This window comes from Diospyros lotus, chromosome 4 (genome assembly GCF_014633365.1).
Source record: "Diospyros lotus cultivar Yz01 chromosome 4, ASM1463336v1, whole genome shotgun sequence".
Classification (NCBI taxonomy): Eukaryota; Viridiplantae; Streptophyta; class Magnoliopsida; order Ericales; family Ebenaceae; genus Diospyros; species Diospyros lotus.
In genome coordinates, this window is record NC_068341.1 from 13,573,244 (window position 1) to 13,593,498 (window position 20,255).

Sequence of the window (20,255 nt, forward strand, 5' to 3'; positions counted from 1 at the left end):
AACATGAAGACTAATAATTGTTCCTTGTGTATTATCAGGTGCATCTTCACAGCAGAGAGGTTCACTTCCATCATCACCAAGGGAGGGCACGCCATATGAGAGTGATTCTTCATCTGGATCTTCCCCTTACGAAGACTTCCATGAGTAAACGTTCATGAAGCCATTGAAATTGGTATTTTGTTAGTAGATTAGAAGGCTGCGGGGCTTGATACTTTCACATTTTTCTATCAAGTCCAGAATCAACCAGGGAATAGAAAGCAGGAGGAGGATGTAATCGATTTGACTTGGCAACTTCCTCGGATGAACACAAAGAAGACGAGATATGTTCATCCTCGAATAATAGCAGGCCTGTAGATTTTGCTTGCAGCAGTGGGAGGAAGGTATTGTATCGCAAGCGAATCAAGATCTACATCCCTCATTCACATATACGAGTTGTATATTTTTTGCGCAATGGCGGGCCCCTCTCCCCACCAGTTCTCTCTTATTTATTTGGATGTATCACTAGTCACCGATCCCCAATCATCAATCTTCCTGTGTGTGACTTAGAAATGGGATTTAGAGGGCTCCACTCAAAATTTTCATGCACAATTTGATGCAACAGCTGCCGTATATGTTGTTGATGATGATAGAATAAATGAGGAAACGCTTTATTTTTTTGGTTACTTGAATTCAAGTAGTTTCCACATGATGCCGTGCATTTCTGTGTCTAAGTCTCTCTCTAGCTAGCTTTACATATCCTAAATGCCAGGCAAGCAATGTTGAATCAACATTTTCCTTCGGAATAGCCAATACCCAACCAACGTCTGCCATGCTTCAATCATTGCCCCTCAAAGCTTACCCTCCATCTAAAATTTGTGAATGACATAAAATTTATAACTTAAATGATGTTCGCCTCTCTTAAGAGGGTGTATTAGTAGTATACCAGACATCACAATCATTCCCCAATGCATATGGCTACCACCATAAATAATATATAATTAAAAAAAAAACAAAAAAACGAGAGAGAGAGAGAGAGAGAGAGAGAGCACTTGATATATTCAAATGCACACCAAACAATACAACCTTATTCATAGCCTTCGAAAATAATTATATATAAAGACTGGTTAAAGACACTCGAAGCATTTCATTCACACTTTTCGGCAACTCCTCAATACACAATCAACAATCCTATAACTTATCAACATTGAGTAAAGCCCCCAACATCTATCTTGTCAGCCGGACCCTTCCTCGCTAGCCATTTGAATCTACAAGATCCCCCCCCCCCCCCTCGTCCTTCCAAAGATGGTCGATCATTTTTAACCTGCAATTAACAAAGGATAACTAAGAGAATCTAGAATAACATAGCATTCTTTTAGATTATAAATCTGATACCTACTACTAAACAAAGTTAGCAGGAATGTCTATTCCGGTTTCTGAAGTATTTGCAAGCTCGTCAAGAGGTCCCTGCAGATCCCAAAACATAGTAAGTGTGAGATTTTGTGATTACTCCGAAAATCCTCATCCTTAATATAAAGATCTAACCCCTAAATTTGTCGGCACACAAAGAATATTCAATTTGTTAGTTACATGCTCATGAATTGTGCCATTTTTACAGGGGAAGAGTGAAAGTCTTGGATCAAATTGTCCAATAAAAATGAGGTTATCTATAATAAAGTTAAGTGATGCCTATTAAAGATAAAATGTGTGGGGCACAGTTTAAGATAATTTGAACATATGAGGAAATAAATAGCCAATCAACCTACGAGGAGAATGGCTGGAATTGAAAAAGTTTGACGAAAAAGAGGTAAAAGACAACTAAAGAAAACTTTGGTTATTAAAAAAAAAAAAAGTCTTAAAAGGCATAACATTATAAAAGATATGATCATGAATAAAGATGATTGGTGTGCAAAACTTCATTAGCTGATCCAACCTAGTGAAATTGAGTATCTTAAAAGATCACTTATAAACAATTTTTTATTATCATGCATACCTGCTCATCAAGGTTGCATGAAGAATTGACAATTTGCACTGGTAAACCATTTTTATTGTCTCCAGTATTTCCACACCAATTCTGCGTAACCACCACAGATAGTTTAACTGTGCAATCACATTTTACATATAATGAACTAGTTCTATGCTATACCCTACAGACTTAAGAGAGCAGAATTCACATGGACATGGTAAATTAAATAGCTTTTCGTAAGATAACTAGATATAGCAATGAGTAAGGGATGCAAAAGTAAAATTTATAAGAAGTACAAACAATTCCCCGAGGAAAATGTCAACAAAGAATTAATGAAGCTTAACCACACAGGATCCCATCCCCAAGAAAAATGAAAACAAAAACGCAGAAAAGAAAGAAAGTGAAGACTGATGAAACAGGGAAGGGAAGTTCATTGTTGAGACTTTATTACAGATGTCTTTTCCAAAAAATAATATTGTACTATATATCAAGGGTTCATCTTCCCAAACAAATTCCTCATTAATGACATGGAACTGCCATAACATACCCATGTAAAAGCATGTTACAAGGAAACAATCATGTAATAAAATAACTTAAGCATCATTAATAGAAAAAAAACTCCTATTTCTAGCATGCTAGGGTTGGCAAAGGGCCATTTTTGTATGCAACCTTACCTTGCTATGCAAAGAAGCTTTTTCCAATGACTTTTCAGTCACAAAGGAGCAATTTTACTATTGCTACCAAGGCTCACCCTCAAATATACATTATGCAAAATGCAAAAAGAAAATCGCAGCCAATGTAGTTATTGACTTTATTATAGAACTAAAACCAACAACATACTTTCTCATCTGGATTAACAGTAGGATTTCCCATTCCTCCTGTTATAGCCTTTGAAGGATCTTCAGGGGATCCCTGCACATACCATAGAGGTCAGAAACTACCAAGCTTGTATATTAACTAACAATCTCCTAATATATCAAAAATATATCATACATGATCACCCTGGTTACCACATAAATTCTCTCCTTCCATTATTGAAGGCTTAATGTCAAAAGGTGTTTCCTGCAAATTCCAAATTATTAAATATTTTGAGAATAAAACATCATTGCTCATAAATTTGTTGCAAACATGATGAAAAGAACAAGACAAGGAGACATAGAACCTCAACTAGGTTTTTAATCAAGGCTTTCAAAAGCTAAGGTATAGGCCTATCAATAACAAAAGGTTATAATTATCTTCACACAAGGCATACCGGTTCGATTGGGTCCAAACAAAGATTCCTCCCTCCCTTGTTCAGATCTCTAAGAGTTCCCTGGCCAATAAAAAGATGTTGAAATAAAAGAAGTAACAGCAGCAAAGACAAAACAAAAGGTCAAATTTTTTTACAACAGTGACTTAATGATGAGAATAAGCATGCAGATATCAGGACTTTGCACAGAAATAACTTGCTTGACAATAGAAAAGGATAACCACTAACAACAATTATAGCCTATGTTAATTACACAAAGTACATTGAATGGAACAAAGTACATCACATACTCCAAAATGCAATACAACGAATCAGCTTATGTTGACCTCAGAATTTGAAAAGGTAATGAAATTTCTTGACACAGGAGATGTTTTCCCTCGAGTAATATATGGTATAACTTATTTTATATTTTAATTAAGAAACATAAAACTGCTTGTCAACCAGCAAAAGAATAAAGAAAATCAAAAAAGAAAAATTAAACCACTAGTATGCTTTAGGTGATTTGTGAAACAATTAGGGGCTGTTAGAACATATTTTCAATTGTTACATAATGCAATATATTCTTATTAATAATATTATTATAGTATTAATGATTATATTATTAAAATGATAATTAGATTATATTTTATGAAATTAATACTATTGGTACAGTATTTATAATATTACTGATACTATGGACAATAATTATAATAATATGTTAGTAATATTATTATATCATTATGAATAAACTGGATTGATAATATTGTAAAACTAAAAATATCAATAAAATATTCATTATATTATTCATGTAACAACAATAATGATAATCGAATGATATTGATGATAAATTTTATTCTTTTTTAAAAATTTTAGAAATTTTAAAACATGGATATTGTTGTTCTTAATATTTTGGCTATTTATTATTCATCAATGTTACTATTTATTATAATAATATTTTGATACTGTTCACATTATAATATTATTGATTATAATCAATTCTTAAAAGTATAAAATTATAGTTTAATAAATTACTCATCATTAATCAATTTTTCTATTTATTGATATTGCTGCTATTTTTATATTATAATAAAATTATTAGTAAATTCCAAAATTCATAATTTACTACTTATTGCTGAGCCAAAAAGCACTTTGTTAAAAAATTGGCCGGTTTCTACAAGAATCATGGTTGGACCAGTGAACAGGTTGAACCCAGTTGGTTGAACCGGTCAAGATTATTCTTTTTAGTTTTTATGAAAAACTTAGTTTTTTTGTCCTCTCTTTGTAAAACTCTCATTTGAACAAATTTCCAGTTTTTTGTTTTCTGCAAAAGAAAATCCAAAAAACAGGCATTGTTTTCCACAACAGAACAACCCCTTACCTTTTAATAAAAACTACAAGGGAAAATTACCAAAAGAAAAAAAAAAAACTAAATCTTGACCATGTTTTCAATTTTAGAATGTCTTTCCAAGGTTTATAATAGCTGCATTCAACTTTATGAAGTGTTTCAGTTGTATACTACTGCCCTCCTCCATCCATTTATGCCATTAATGATGAAGTGGACTGTTTATGTAGAAAACGAAGATATATTGTGGCTTGTAAATATTGCCACATGTTGAGAGTAATCAAAAATGAGAAGAGAGAAAACATTTGGTTGAGTGGGGAGATATTGGAGTGAAGCAAAGTGAATTTCACTTTCAAAGAGTGCAAAATCAATTCATATATCAATCGGATGTGCATATGCGTATAGAAAGAGAGAACCAGAGAGAACTTTCTATAGTTTTGATGTCTCCTTAATTTGGGAATGAGGAAGCAGGTAATCATACATAAACCCTAATTCAAGGCCTCCCAAACGATCTTGTGGAGCTGATTCTAGCGTTCATTCCGTATTTTCACCATGGCCATCACAAATCCACCTGCAAATCTTGGAAATTATTTTTCCCATGCAAAACCCTAATCTCTTTTTGGAGCACCTCCCTTTCACTCACCTCTCCCACATCCTTTGTATCTTCCCTCATGATCTTTGATCCTCCGTTTCAGTGAGCTTTGTGGAGAATTTCAAACAAAATCTATGTTTTCTTCCAATTCATTTTTGAGTTTGTGTGGGTGCATTTATAATTTATCCCTGTATCATCTAATCAAAGTTGGCTAAGCTTCAATATTTCTCCCCCTTCTTCTATTCCCTCTCCTCTTCCTTCCCCCTTCAACCAAAACCCCATCAGAGGCTGAAGGGTTTAGGCCAGCAATAGCATGGGCCGAAAACCATTCTAGGCCTCTCCCGCTATCTCCCCAATGACAGTTGACGACCCCCTCCTTGCCTCTGGGCAAGCTTCGGCATTTCTCCCTCTTCTCTTCCCTCTCCCCATCTCCCTTTCCTACCCCAGACAACCATCAGAGGCCGAAACCCAGACTAGGTGGTGTTATATACAAGTATTATCTAATAATAATCAAAGTATATATAATAAAATAAAGAACGAAAGAAAGGAGTGAAGAGATGCAACTGTTCAAAGGGTTGCTTATAGCTATAAGAGTAGCTATGGTTGGTTAGCAGTAACCACCATAAAATTTAAATGAATAGTTACTTGCAGTTATAACTGCAAGCAACTTTTCTGAACGGTGCATACACACCTATTGAAAACCCACAAATATAGGCTGTGTTTTCATGTTGATGAGAGAAAAAATTTCTTCTCTTATTCTTCTTTCTGTGCTCTCCTACACTCAATTTATTTCCCTATTATTAAGATGGATTGGGTTCTGAAAAAAGATCTTTGAAGAAGTGCAATATTCTTTGATCCAAGTGGTTAGGCATTGTATCCTGGGGTTAGGATTTCCAAGTTGCCATTTGCACCATTGTGGAGAAATTACTATCCTAAAGACAACTTCCTGGAAGTGCCTTGCTAACAACATATTTTTCTACTGTTTTAATCTACCACAATTTATTTTACAACGGGTCTCCCTCCCTCTCTGCATACATTGAAGAATAGATACAGGTGAGATGGAAGAGTTGACCGGCCACATCATCTCTTAGTGGCAAAAATTGATGATGCAGACAAGCTGTATATTAATGAAACGTTTTAACAAGTCAAATGTGGCTATGAAAAAACAAGTCATTTTATATTTGAAAACACATTAAAAGTTAATATTTTTTTTGGTAATTTACCCAAACTCCAATATTATTACTGCAGTATTTCCTCATCCTATCTCAATAGAACTGAAAAAAGAAATAGAAAAAAAAAAAATTCAATTGCTGTTCAAGTGTACTGGGCTAATAAATTTAAAGAAGTTCAGTACATTGCGGACTGCTAAATATCAATCCCTGCAAATAAGCCTGATGAACAGAGCTAGTTCCTGAGTGTGTAACAGTGAAGAAAAGTCCATCCAACACTCCATCTGAATCAAACTAGAATAAACCGAACCCACGAAGTCCGTGCGCATACAAATCAAAACGAGGGATCATGGGTATTAAGTTAGAAATAGAGTACTAGATTTCCATCAAGCTCTGAATGTACTGACCTTGTTTGCCCACATTAGTCCACAGGCATTACAGAGTGTCCTTGGTCCAGCTGGGCCACGACGCATTGCAGGAGTAGAGTTCTCACTCACACCACAATGTTGACATCTTCGAACACTAAAATATTGCAGAATCAAATAAAAGAAATTAACAATACCAACAGTGATCACTGTTACCAAATTAGAAAGACAGGTGAATTGTTCTATGTGCTTAAGAGCAATATCAAGCACAGGTTGCAACGCACACAGTTTCTGGACGAGGTGTGCCATCTCCTTGAAGGCAACTTTTAGCAGAATCCCAACCAGAAGATCCAGAACTTTCTTTCAGTGAAGCAAACTGGCCATTCTTGCGATGCATCCTATTAGGAGATTATGTAGGGATGAGTCAAAAGATATCTACGGGGTAATGAATGACACTTTTTCTTGTCTAATTATCTAAGGTTAATTAGGATATATATCAGAATCTAAGAAACATGGATACGAACACAACAGAGACACTGGACATGATATTGATACGCAACATGGTATCTTGGGGAAAGAAAAAACAAAACATAAGGATGCGTAAAAATCAACTTCATATGTTTAAATAAAAATAAAATACACATTATACATGTTAGGAAACAAATATAAATACAAAATCTCATATCTATTTTGAAAAATTCTATCCACAAACAAGTTGAGTGTTTGACTTTAAAATTTCTAACATCGAAAAGTCTAGAGGGATAATTAATAAATATAAACCTATAATATTTTCACTTGATAATTGATTTTTTGGTTTTATTTTTTAAACATGTAAAATGGTTATAATTTGCCAAAGTGATAAAGATGTAACAGTCTGCAATAGACAAATGGATCCCCCTGAAAACATAACACACAGACTTAATTCCACTAATTGGATTGACTGCATAGATTCTAGCTCACCAATAATCTATATTCATAACTATATCTTTTGTAAAGCCATTATATTCCATGTCACCCCAAAAGATTCTAACCAAATCTATTGGATCTTCCTATACCTCTTTTGTTATGAACTTCTTCCATTCCTTCCACTCTTTCCAGGCACATCTATTGGTCTTCTTCTCTACTGTGCAAACCATCTTAAATATATTTCATACATCTTATGTTCAATAGGTACTGCTCAACATTATTACGGGTTCTCATTTTAATATGTCTTTTTATTATATGGCCACACATCCTCAACCCCGTCACTTTAACATTTTCCACATGTTGGGCTCAACTGCCCAACATTATATGCCATACAACAAAGCTAGTTTTATCGCTGTCTAACTACTAGGAATTTCATAATTGCATAAAATGCTGGAAGCACGTCTCTACTTTAATAATCTTGTCCTAATCCTATAAGTAACACCCTCAATACCCTTCCTGTCTTTTTTAAACAATAGATATGAGGTATCTAAACCAATCTTTTATTGAAATAACTTGATCTTCAAGTCTCACCAAAATATTATTTACACTTCTGTTTTTACCAAATTGACATTTCATATATTCTAGATATATAAGGGGAAAAAAATAGAAGTTTGGACTAATGACACACCTATCTAGAAGCACACACTCGGAAGTATCAATTCCAAGTGTTTAGTTATTGTTTTACACAATCAACAAGCTCAATGTTCTTACATGCATCGAATTGTTAGCAGATCATAAAAAGTAAGAAAACTCAAAGGTTCTTATCAAGAGAATAACACACACAAATGAGCATTTACTTCTATCTGTAGCACTCACAAATATTACAGTCTTTTAATGCATGAAGTAAACAATTTTTCTTTAATCACCTTAATGGAAAAAAAAAAAAAAGCATTCCCATTTGATTATTCAAGTATCAAGTGTGTAATCTGGTTTTATAAAACATAAAAACCAGATTACACACTTGATACTTAAATAATCAAATCAACAATGTACTAATCAGGAGCAACACAATCTGTAACCATCTCTTACCTTTGAGCAACCTCTTTCCGCACACTGTACCTGATTTTTTTATCGAAGCATCTTCCTTTCCGTTTTTCACGGAACCTGACCAGGGATGCAATTCTCTGTGAAAGGTTTGAGCGCATGGGGTAAGCATCCAGACCCTAAAAGGATTGCAGGTATAGCATGAATATAAACTTGGAAAATGCAAATTAGTTGCCCTAGAATGTTTCTAACTTCAAAATTACCCTGTTATTCTGATCAGAAGGAACTTCAATTTTAGGCACACCAGTGGGTACATCACGCCCTCCTAGCAGTAAAAGAACTGCTTGCACCTGTACGTTTCCAAGCCATGCTTTGTGTCAAAATAAACACACCACACTACATATTTTGACATTGTATCAGATACATGTTTTGGATAGTTGTAAAGTAGTGGACACATAATCCAGCCAGTGAAAAATGGATAAAACTAGAATATCACAGAGAGAGAGAGAGAGAGATGCATGAAATGATCTAAACATGGAACCAAATACTCAAAACAACAAATATTCAAAACCTCAATCCCAGTGGGTGGGATCAGCTGTACAAGTTCTGGCTCATCAATCATCTCTTCTGTATCATCCCATGCATGAACGTTTCTTACCAATTTGTTCTTGCTCTACCTCTGAACTCTTTCATTATAAGCTTCTTTAATTCTACCCACTCTCCTCACAAGCACTGAATCACATTTATTGGCATGACCAAACCACATCTTAACTGTTCTCCTTCATCTTATGTTCAATTGGATCCACACTAATTCACTTTTTATCTCATCAATCAAGACAATATCATCTGCAAATAACATACATCAAAGCACTTTTTCTTGGATGTGCTTTGTGAACTCATCCATCACAAGACCCAAGAGATAAGGCCTCAATGCAGATACTTGGTATAACCCCATTGTAATTAGGAAAGCCTCAACATCCTCTACAAGTCCTAACACATGTTTCCACTTGATGATACATATCCTTAATAGCTTAAATATAAGCAATCTGAACTCGGTTCTTCTCCAACACTCTCCACAACTTCTTTGGAAACTCTATCATAGGCATTTTATAAGTCTATAGATATCATGTGAATCTTTTTGTTTCTCTCTAGACCTTTTATTTGTTATTTTTACATTTAAGTCATACAGAGAGCAAATATTTCTTTTTTTTTCCTTTCTTTTGCGCTAGTTAGATAGCAAATATTTCATAAAGATTTTTTTCCTGTGCCACCTGCCACTGAGTGCAAAACTCCAAGCAATCAAGGCGCTCTTTATTAATCTTTGAAGATTGCATTCTTTGCAGCCAGAGACCTACTGGTTGGAGGCTAGTTCTTAATGGGTAGGTGGCACAGTAAAAAACTCTACATTCATATGATATAACCCTGTGCAAAGAAAGGTTGCAAGGTTGAGGCCTATCAAAGGGCGGGGTGAGTTTGAGACATATAGATCTATAAAGACCCATTGACAGCTCAAATTACTCCGCCTAATACCAAGTGTTCTCACAGCCTTTCAATATGACAAAGTCATGCCAATTTGTCAGCAATGGGATATATCAGCATCACAGTTGCATTCAAACTCTCCACTTATTTGTAAATTCATTTGCTACTTTTTCTACTAAAGCTAGCAATACAAACTAATAAAAGCACTATCACTTCCACATGACAAAGAATAGATAGACCAATACAGTTATCAAACATCCATTATTTTGTAATACATGATCATTCCATTTACCAATAAATAAACCTGGGAATATGCTAACAGTAGTTTATCCCTACATAAATGGTAAGTTCACTTTTAAGGGGGGGGAAGGAACACAACACCAGAAAAAGGTAAGCTAAGCCTAAGAAAAATTGTACGGACAAGCTATATTTATAATAAAAAATGCAAACACGGAACAGAGGAATTTGCATTTCTGAGTACAATTATTAATTCACAAAGTATCGCTACCTTTGGAATTTGTGAAGCGAACCAAAAAAACGACATAACTCATCCGCCAAAATTTTTTTACGGATACCTCCATTCATTTCCATCTCTATTTCTAACCCACAGAAAAAAGCAAAACAAATAAGCTTAAACTTCAATCCACCATTTTTCCCCCTTTCCTTTCTTTCCCTCCACAAACTCAAGTTCCAACATAGTGAAGATTTCAACTCAATAAAACTATAGCTGCTTCAATTAAGCAAAATCGACTCGACTGGAGCAATAAGCGACATAATTGAAGGTGCACAAACCTTCTCTGGCGTAACAGCAGGGAACACGTAAACCTCTCCTTCGAAAGCGAGAGTGAGTTCGCTAGTCCGGGACGCCGCCACCACTCCGCCTCCGCCGTGGTAGCGGTGTTGTCCCGAAGCATTATTCACCAAACTCGCGTGCCCGTCCTCCGCCTCATACATCGCATCATCACCTCCGTCCTCGTACTCGCCGCCGTCGTCGTCGTCCTCCTCCTCGATCTGCATAGCCAGCACCGGAACGTGATCGTCGTACGGGCGCGCCTGAAGTGGCTCTGGATTCGCCGCCGCCATCACCAATAGAAGAACAACAACAGTACCATCAATTAAAACAAAAACACGTCAACGATCGAAACGCAAACCCTTTCTGCCCTGTTTCATTGACGAACTGGAATCAGACTGACTCCAATTGCAAAAACCCTAACCTAGATTGAACACAACTCAACTCAAGTCCTTCGTGAGCTAGAGAGTAAAGAGAGCAAAGAGATTACGAAGAAGAAGAAGAAGATGATGATGACGACGACGAAGAGGACAGGGTGCCCCGAAATAGCAAAAGATATGGAGTCCGTCCCTGTGCCTCTTCGGAGAGACCCGAATAAGTAATTCTTTAGATTTTATTTTTATTTTTATTTTTAAATTCGAGGCTTCCAATGCCGGCGTGTTGTGGGTACAGCGAGGGTGCAGTATCTGTGATGGGCTCGAGCACCAGCAGCCGCCCGATCAGAAATTGGAGCAAGGGGATGATCAGTGGCCGCGATTTACGTTACGTGGACCCCGCGCAATGGATTAGTTTGTGAAAGTAAGGGGTGCAAAGCTATAATGGGAGATATTGGATTGGATTGGGTCTGAAAGTGGGTTGGATACCATACCACCCTGGGAAATCGTTAAATTGCACTAACGTCCCCGGGGCTTATCATTAATACTTAAAACGTCCCCAATAATAATAATATTAATATTATTGTCCTTTCCAAAACAGGTTTTAAATATAAAATAATAAATTAAAGTCAAATTTTGAAAATCCTAATTTACCCTTATTACAATAAATAAATGAAACTAAATAAATAATTTCAAATTATTATTTCGACTCCTCCACCACCCACTATGTCAAAATACTATTATACCCGGAGCTATCAATCAATGACATGGAACTGAATCAGGCTATATGAAAAGAATTGAGATGAGGAGGGCTTCTAGTTCTAATTCTAATTTTAGGGTTAATAGTTGTATTGAGCAACAATACTAACAATAAATGTATGATAAAAATAAAATAAATTTACTCAATATCAACTCATTTCTTATATTTAATTTAAAATATTATTTTAAATATCTCAAATTATTTAAATTTTCTAACTTTTATAAATAAAATTAAAGACAAAACTATAAGAGAATAAATTTTACATGCCACTTTTAAAGTTGTCTGATCGACCACTTATATATTTTAAAAAAAGATATATTACTAATTTGCTCCTAAAATAAATCAACACTTCTTTGTTTATTATAGTCTCTTCTTTTAATTAAATGATTTTTTTGTATAAGAATTTGATATGAAAATATAGTTTTATATTTACATTTTGTTTGTATAAAAACTTAATGTAACTTCCCAGTAGGTGATTTTGGCACATCATACAAAATAAATAAACTGATTTTAATTTTTGAAAGTGTATTCACTACAAATACAAAAATTTAACCCAAATGGCAAAGAAGTGAAAAACAAAAATAATGCATGTTAAGTCTTTACTCTAAAGGATTAATTGCATAGATTTTTATTTATTAATTATTTATACTAAAAACAATAATTCATTATATAGCATTTGGCATTTGTAATTTATTTTTTTTTTAAACTTTTTAAACAAAGTAAATTTTAATACAGTGATAAAAATATTTAAAAATTATAAATTCAAATATTGTTAAGAAGGATAATAATAATAATAATAATAATAATATAGATAGCATTATCTTCTATAAAACTCTCAGAACCCTTATCAAACCTAATTATCTTGACTAAAATATTTGCATAACACATGAAAGTAACATATATGAGTATGGAACGTATAGTGTATACACCTAAAAGGCAACCACCACGATGCATCCCATCACCGTCAGCCATTCTGAATCAAATTTCCATCTTTATACAATCTCATGTCCCCTCAACAACCTAATTAAAATCCCAAATCAAATAATCCTGAATAAATTACTAACCATGTCAGATGTGACATACAAAACTTCCTGTAGTTTCATCATGCCATAAACATCAAGAGGTAGTATTGATCCCAACTTATTATGTACAACTACTACAAAGAAAAGAAAAGCCGGAAGCTAAAGTTATAGAAGCCTTCTAGTCAATAAATTGGTGCCAGGGCAATCATGTTTCCCCTGCCTGTATTAAGAGCTGAGTTGTGACCGCCAGAGAAAGGGGGAAGAGGAAGATCAGTGAGTGCGGATGGGAGCCCCGTACTCTGGAGTGTAAGCTACACCTTCACGCTGTTTATAAATAAGAAGCACGCCAGTTAAGTATTTGCAGAGAGAGAGAGAGAGAAACAAAGTTAAGCCGCTGTTCCAAATAGCACAACCATGACCGCTAATACCTGTTCGGTTGGCATCTGAGACTTATCGTGCGTTATCTTAGAAACATCCCTCATGGTACCCTGCAGAGTTGCACGTGTGGAGGGTTAGATACAGAAACCTCAAGAGGAATGTACAAAAGCACGTTAGTCATAAGAACTACTTGTAAGACAATATTTGCAAGTATTGCCAATGAAGAACGTTGGCACCATGCAATTAAATAAATTGGCAAGTTAAAAGGACATTCTCACCAACTGATCAAAGACAATCAAGACCGAGTAAAAGCATGTTAAAGTTCAACATTTGCACCAAGGCACATAATTAAGGAAATTACAGACTACAGCAAAAGAGAACTATTTCTTTACTAACAAACTGATGAGTTAGGGTCAGGGACATCCTTGCTAACCGATCAAAGCTGAAAGATAAGCCTGTTCTTCTATGAACCAGAAGTTAATAGTGGGAAAATGCAATGCATGACTTCTGACGGAAAATGCCAAACAAGCAACTACTTTGAACGTTTCTAAGAGCATGATATGCATTAGAAGCTAGAAGTACTCAATCATTCATCGTGCAGATAAAAGAGTGAGTAGCTTATGTAAGTATTAGTTTAAATAAAAAGGTATTGCACTTCCATGCCCCTCATGACTCACAAGTTCAGTTGATGACCAGTGGCATAATCAACTGACAGGAGAAAACACAACATTCCCATCATCAAATACAATCACAAATTAAATACAGCAACTAGTCTCCCCAAAGTGACAAATTTGGATAAAATTATCCTAATTTGAGGCAGTGCCCTGGAAATATTTGCCTCCATAGGATCTACCATAGAGTCCCAGGACATTATATACTCCCATATTTATAGTGCAACTAGGATCTCCAAACTTTTTAAAGCCAGCCTACCATTAATCTTCCCTCAAAATTATTGCAGCTAAAACCATAGAAAAATAAAGGTGGGTTCCCTAATTAGGAGACCCCCCAAAAATCTTGACTGCAAGAACCAACTTAAACTAATTAAGCCTAATTGAATAGCTTGTTATTCAGTAGGGTTAACCAATTTGTGTCCACCCAAACCCAGGCAACTACCCACCTTGCAGTTCTGTCCTCTGTCTTAGAAAAATAAAATAATAATAATAATAATAACAGTAACCATCATCACGGTAATGATAATGATACTAAGAGAAATACTCTTAAAACCCTGGATGATAAACCAGATGACATTGTATATTTCAGGTTTTCCCATCATCAGCTTCTCAGTTCAAATGTGTCATAATTTTTCCTATACAGAAAAGAAAAAACCCCCTCCAAGGCTAAGGTTTAAAATAACATCTACACTGCAGCTAAAAGATAAGACAAGTCAAGATGTCAGAATGTCATTGTATTCTTCCAAGAAGGTGAAAGCAGAATAATAATGGAATATGGATCTTACAACTGAGTGAGAGATTTCTCAGCAGAACCATTAGACAATTTTTCTCAAGCATACCAAGTAAAACCTTGTTTTGCACTATAACCAGGTATGTGCACAAATGCAAAAAACAATAGGGAAGACAGAGTGATTGATATTATCTATATGACATGTGGAAACACTGACCTTATTTGCCCAAAACAACCCGCATGCATTACAAAGAGTCCTTGGACCATCTGGTCCCCGGCGCATCATCGGGGTGGATTTTGAACTAGTGCCACAATGTGTGCATCTAGAAAGACAGGCATATGATGGAAATAGTAAATCAATCAAAAAGCTCCATTTCAAGAAGAAAAAATTGTGAAAACTACAATGCTAAGAGGTAAGCCAAAAGTTCATCTGGCATTGGCAAATGCTCAACAGATGAGGCAAAGGGGAAAGAGATAAACAACATTTGCAAGATGTAAAATATATTGATGCCCACTAGAGGTCAACAAGTACCAATACTATTTCAAAAAAGATTTGAGCCCTTGCAGGTTGCACAAAACTCACAAAGTTTCTTGCGGGCTAAAATCTTGTCTTAAGTCCTCAGCAGCATTGCAACTTGTGGACCGCTCAGACTTCTTGGAAGAAGCAAACTGGCCATTCTTACGCTGCATCCTGATGCAAACATATAAATCAGAAACAGAAAAGAGAGGTAACTCTCCACAAAAGCTACACAACAAAGAAAATCAGTTACAAGTAGTCATCACAAGACAGTTAAAGAGTACAAAATGCATGATTTTCAGTACATTGTTTATACAAAAATTTGCAAGTGTGCATATAAAAGATAGACAGAGGGGACAAGGGTGGGAGAGACAATATAAAATTTAAGAGGTGCCATTAGAGTCCATGGATGATTCCTTTAATATTGATCACTACAGAATCCTCTCGGGGCAATAATTCATTTGTCCAAAATCAATTCTGCTGAAAAAGATGAAAAAAATTAAATTAAAAATTAAATTCAATCTTTCATGGCCTTGCATTCCAAGTTTTAAACTGATACAAACTCCAAACGGTCAGCACATAGAAGAATAACAATAAGCTCAGCCTCAACTAATAACGATGAAGGAAATGAGTACATCCAGGGTGGTAAACAACATGAGTCAAGCTTCCAAAGATTGTGACAAAAAAATGCAGACAATTCCAGCAAATATGAGTACCAAAACATCAACACACCAGAAATCCGGCAGTCAGCCTATTTTAGCCAATTTCTACTTCACATATGGATCATCAAGAAAGTTTGTCAACAAGACTACCAAATGGCTTAAAAGTTACTGATGGATCAGACAACCATAATGACATCTTCCCTATCCATTCATTAGTTTGATAGGCATTAACAAAACCTTGAATGAGGTTTCCCCTGTTGCCACACATGCCGCCCTCCTATGCCCCCTGGAAGTCAGACTTGGATAAATGCTATCAAAGTTCATCCCCTGAACGTTATTTTTGGTCAACATGGAAAGTCGAGTTCATGTTCAATGAACAATGGATAGGGCACCTCACGTGCTGCCCTGCTCAATTGAGTCCCAATCCTCAGATAAAGAGATCTAGAGATGTACAAGCCATCTTGTGAGCCTGACACTTAGAAAGACATCAGAGAGCTTTATTTCCAGAAGGGGAGATTATGAACAGCTACATGCCACCTAACAAAGATTGACACTTGAAATTCTCACACAGAGAACTCAATTGAGAGAGAGATTTAGCTACCTGAAGTGGAGGTGAAGCTACACTCTGAACCATCAAAAAGTCACAAGATAATAGCACTTGAAAAAACAATCTTTGGCTATAGTTCATATGGAAACTTTGGGATAGACAATATGGGCAAAATGAAAATCATATAGGACCTTCTAGTGGAAGGAAAAGAAGGGAAAAGAAAGGGGTCAATGTTTCATTAGTTCCCTCATGTTAGTGTTGATTCATGATCATGCACCATCTGGGCAGGTTGAGGGCCTTCCTCAAATGCCCGCCTAGTTTATTTGATAGTAGTCTCAGCAAATAAGGTTCATCTTTTTCTTGGAAAGTTATTTGGATATCAAGGACTCTTTCCAAGTTGGCTCCTTTTGTTTGAATGGCTTCCCGCAATCCCATTTCTCCAATTAATAAGTTAAGGTTGGTTCTTGGTTGATTGGCATTATTTATTTAAGGAGGGTGGTGAACTAACCCATTATCTTCTGCTGCATTGTTCCTTCTGTAGAGATATTTCTATTAGAGTTTTTCTTTCACATTTTTGGTGTCCATTGCATCAGGCAAGCCTAGGGCTGGGGTTCTCCATAGTCCATATATGGCAAATAAATGCTTGGGTGTTTACAACGAAGCTTAACAGGCACCACACAAGTCATAGCCACAAAAGAGAATATAAAAAATGCAAAGCTGGATCTGAAATAGGAGTTAAGATGGTGGGTGATCAATTGGACATGATCCATTCAAAGGTTCAGAAATAAGGTGCAAAAAAAAAATGCCATTCCCAAGGACATAGATACTTCATATATCAATTTTTATTAATTCCATTTATTATCTTCTTCTTTTTTTCCCCCTTCAAAGATGGTTTTCCGTGGTGAATTTACATCAACTTCCATATCGATAATATATTTTGGGTTAGGCATTTAGTCATATAACATCACAAAAGAATGAGCCATTTTCATAATCCTTGTTATTTCTTGTACAGCAAAATTGATGTTGATGACGATGCAAGCAACAAGGCTTGAAGATCAAAAGCATCAACGTGTCATCTCTAAATGTACTGAAAATGGTTAGAAGCCCCAAGTACAAGACTTGAATACAAATAATGTAATTGTGTCCATAAGGCATAAGCTCCTCTTTAATATGGGATAATTACAAAAAAAATACCAGAGGTTTGTTATAACATATACCTTCCATTAAAGTTCCCATTAACCTTACAGAAACTTTTTTAACCTAACAGAAACCTACCTAAGGTCTAAATATTCATGAAGAAAAATTCCGAAAAAATAGTCAATACACTTCCCAAAAGTTAATAAAAGTGTCGGTAAAATCAAGTCAAAAAAAATTATTTAAAGGGTTTTACACATAAAAAAGTTAACTATGAGGGTCAGTTTTAGATACTTAAAAACTCCTCAAATGCATTTTTTTTAGACTTGTAACTTAACAAACACATTTATCTACCTTTGGAAAGTTTATTGACTATTTTAACGAAATTTTTCTCTATTAAGACTTAGACATTAGGTATGTTTCTACTTTCTATTAGGTTAAAAATAGTTTACATATGGAACTGTAAGGTTAATAAGAAGTTTATCGAAAAATATATATTATAGCAAACCTCAGGTATGTTTTTGTAATTATCCCATTAAATAAAAAATATTACATAAAGTCCTTAATGTCCAATTATTTGAGTTTTTCAAAAATGATGTGGAGTTAAAGATAAATTATCTACTTAAAAGTCATGAATGCATGCAACACAAAAGCAATTTGGTTCTAAGAAAACTCAATTTTGCAAAATTGGTGTGGCACCAAAAATAATCACCTTTCCAGATTCTTAAGGCTAAAGGGGACTTAGAATCATTAATGCTCCTGACTTACAAGCATTTATGTACAAGGAAAATTCAATTCTGTTTGACGTAAAAATAAAAATCACAGCAACCATACCTGAGTGCGACTTCTTGGCGAACATTATATCTAATTTTCTTATCAAAACATCGCTCTTTTCTCTTCTGCCGGAACCTACTTAGAGAGGCAGCTCTCTGAGGCTGACTACATCTTAAGGGATAATCCATCAATTCCTGGGAGATAGAAAAAGTTAGATCCTTGAGGAGTAACAAAACTAAAAGTTGAGAAAATTTTATCAGCTAAGAAAATACCCTCTGATTCTGGTAGGTAAGTTCCGTGCCTTGAATTGTAGAAGCAAGTTCAGATGCCCCCAAAAGCAGTAGCACTGCCTGAACCTGCAATAATTAATCAAACACAACACTTCAGAAACAAAGCGTCAGACTTCAAGTGCATAATGCCCAGGTATATTGTATGTGCGCATAATACCAAGGTTACCTTCTTTTGCTAACAAATTCAAGGAATAAAAACACAGTAGAAAATCTTTGCATTCACATTTCTAGTTTGTTTCTTTTCTGACCAATGAGAAACCTAATTCAACAATTTCAAGCTCATTGACTAAGCAGAGGAACAGTTTTATGGGGCCCTAGTATTCAACATCTAAACTCGTTCAATATTATCTTCTTCCCTTATTTTTTTGTAGAGAAAGCATTTTTGACAATATCTATATTTTCTTTCCATCAACTAAAACAACATCATCGTATCAGGCATTAGTCCCATCAGGTTACTTTCGATTAACTAAGCCAACCAAAAAATAAATAAATAAATCTCAAATTCCACCTAGTTGGCTTAGCCCTGTGAGTGTTGATTGTTATTCACGCTGTTCTCAAAGTCCTTCGTTTCTTTTTCCCTATACTTTCCTTTCGCTCCAGGAACCCAACTTTATCACCAAGCAAAAAAAAAAAGAAGAAGAAGAAACCAGAATGCAAAGCAACAGGCCAATTCATCGACCTAACAGCACAAAAACCCTAACCTTCTCCGTAGCAACGTCGTCGAACACGAAGACCTGGCCGCGGAAAGAGAGAGTGAGCTGGTTCGAACACTCGCCGCGCTGCAGTGGCACGTCCGGCACGCCGTCGACGTAGACGTCGCCGATTTCATCGAGAGCCTGGGGCTCGTACGGAGAGTGATGGTCAGCCGGCGAGGACGGAGCGGAGCGCTTCTCGGCGTCGGCGGGGAAGTCGACGGGCAAGTTCAAGGGCAGAGAGTTGCCGTACATTGCTAACCTTGGCTCCGAAGCATCGGTAAAACGAATCGGAATCCGAAACCCTAGCGCCAGCCCCAGCACAGCAGCAGAGTAGAGAGTGAAGAAAAACGCTTCCAAAGAAGAGAGAAAATGAGAGTTGTGTTCTGCGAGAGCGACGGGCCGAACGGCGAGGAAAAGAACAGTACGGAAAGCGAGGCCTGTGGAGGATGAGAATGCCCCCTGCGGTTGGATAAATTTACGGGTGCACCACTGGATGGTTGCGGCGCTGCAAGCAAATTGCGTGATTCTGAAGCCAGGGGTAGTATTGGAAATTCGGTGGTTGGTACTTGTTGCGGCGGTGCTTGCGTGGATTCTGTCCGGTGATCTTTTTACCGTACATGCTCCAGGATACCAATTTAATCTTCTTTTTTTTAACATGAACAAAATTAAAGAACACTAGGGAACGAAAACGACGCCGCTCCGGCCCGCTTCAAAGGAAGCTCTGATTACCGCCGGTGGAACCTCCGACTGAAAACGTTATTTGCGTGTTTATTTGTGATATTTTTAAAAGACATTTATATATTAATATTATATTATAATATAATATATTAATATATGAATATGA

At 35.9% G+C, this 20,255-nt stretch overlaps 3 protein-coding genes across 9 annotated transcripts in view; 1 reads left to right on the forward strand and 2 right to left on the reverse strand.

Moving 5' to 3' along the window:
* LOC127799403 (protein SABRE) overlaps positions 1-668 on the forward strand; it is a 107,428-nt gene extending 106,760 nt beyond the window's left edge. The window contains exons 23-24 of the mRNA XM_052333408.1: positions 39-144; positions 238-668. Of these exons, the coding sequence (XP_052189368.1) occupies positions 39-144; positions 238-274 (143 nt within the window). The 3' untranslated portion in view covers positions 275-668. The remainder of the gene's footprint in view (positions 1-38; positions 145-237) is intronic.
* Positions 669-1,008: 340 nt separating this feature from the next.
* LOC127799404 (GATA transcription factor 24-like) lies at positions 1,009-11,447 on the reverse strand. Of its 7 annotated transcripts, none has more exons than XM_052333413.1 (11): positions 10,860-11,446; positions 8,852-8,938; positions 8,664-8,728; positions 6,923-7,036; positions 6,681-6,795; positions 3,195-3,254; positions 2,936-3,004; positions 2,783-2,854; positions 1,970-2,050; positions 1,376-1,443; positions 1,009-1,300 (listed from the first exon to the last, which is right to left on the reverse strand). In XM_052333413.1, exons 1-10 carry the CDS (start codon positions 11,148-11,150, stop codon positions 1,378-1,380), a joined length of 1,020 nt encoding a protein of 339 aa, XP_052189373.1. In that variant the 5' UTR covers positions 11,151-11,446; the 3' UTR covers positions 1,009-1,300; positions 1,376-1,377. The 7 variants fall into 7 exon arrangements, with proteins under 7 accessions (XP_052189373.1, XP_052189372.1, XP_052189371.1 ...); XM_052333412.1 differs by having other exon boundaries at positions 8,634-8,728; XM_052333411.1 differs by having other exon boundaries at positions 8,664-8,767.
* A 1,515-nt stretch (positions 11,448-12,962) lies between these two features.
* Positions 12,963-20,030, reverse strand: LOC127799676 (GATA transcription factor 24-like). The gene is made up of 8 exons (XM_052333900.1): positions 19,978-20,030; positions 19,418-19,916; positions 18,699-18,782; positions 18,487-18,620; positions 15,376-15,483; positions 15,010-15,115; positions 13,442-13,501; positions 12,963-13,337 (listed from the first exon to the last, which is right to left on the reverse strand). Exons 1-8 carry the CDS (start codon positions 20,028-20,030, stop codon positions 13,284-13,286), a joined length of 1,098 nt encoding a protein of 365 aa, XP_052189860.1. The 3' UTR covers positions 12,963-13,283.
* Between the last annotated feature and the right edge of the window lie 225 nt (positions 20,031-20,255).

What these genes read in the sequence shown, in the direction of transcription:
- LOC127799676 (XM_052333900.1), bottom strand. Translation starts at nt 20,030, where the DNA reads ATGTACGGTAAAAAGATCACCGGACAGAATCCACGCAAGCACCGCCGC. An exon ending in CGCAAGCACCGCCGCAACAA is followed by an intron (nt 19,917 to 19,977) that starts GTACCAACCACC and finishes ATTTGCTTGCAG; the next exon opens with CGCCGCAACCATCCAGTGGT. An exon ending in TTACCTACCAGAATCAGAGG is followed by an intron (nt 18,621 to 18,698) that starts GTATTTTCTTAG and finishes TCTATCTCCCAG; the next exon opens with GAATTGATGGATTATCCCTT.
- LOC127799404 (XM_052333409.1), bottom strand. Translation starts at nt 11,150, where the DNA reads ATGGCGGCGGCGAATCCAGAGCCACTTCAGGCGCGCCCGTACGACGAT. An exon ending in CGGAAAGAGGTTGCTCAAAG is followed by an intron (nt 7,037 to 8,633) that starts GTAAGAGATGGT and finishes ATCTCCTAATAG; the next exon opens with GATGCATCGCAAGAATGGCC. An exon ending in CATGCAACCTTGATGAGCAG is followed by an intron (nt 1,444 to 1,969) that starts GTATGCATGATA and finishes TGGGATCTGCAG; the next exon opens with GGACCTCTTGACGAGCTTGC.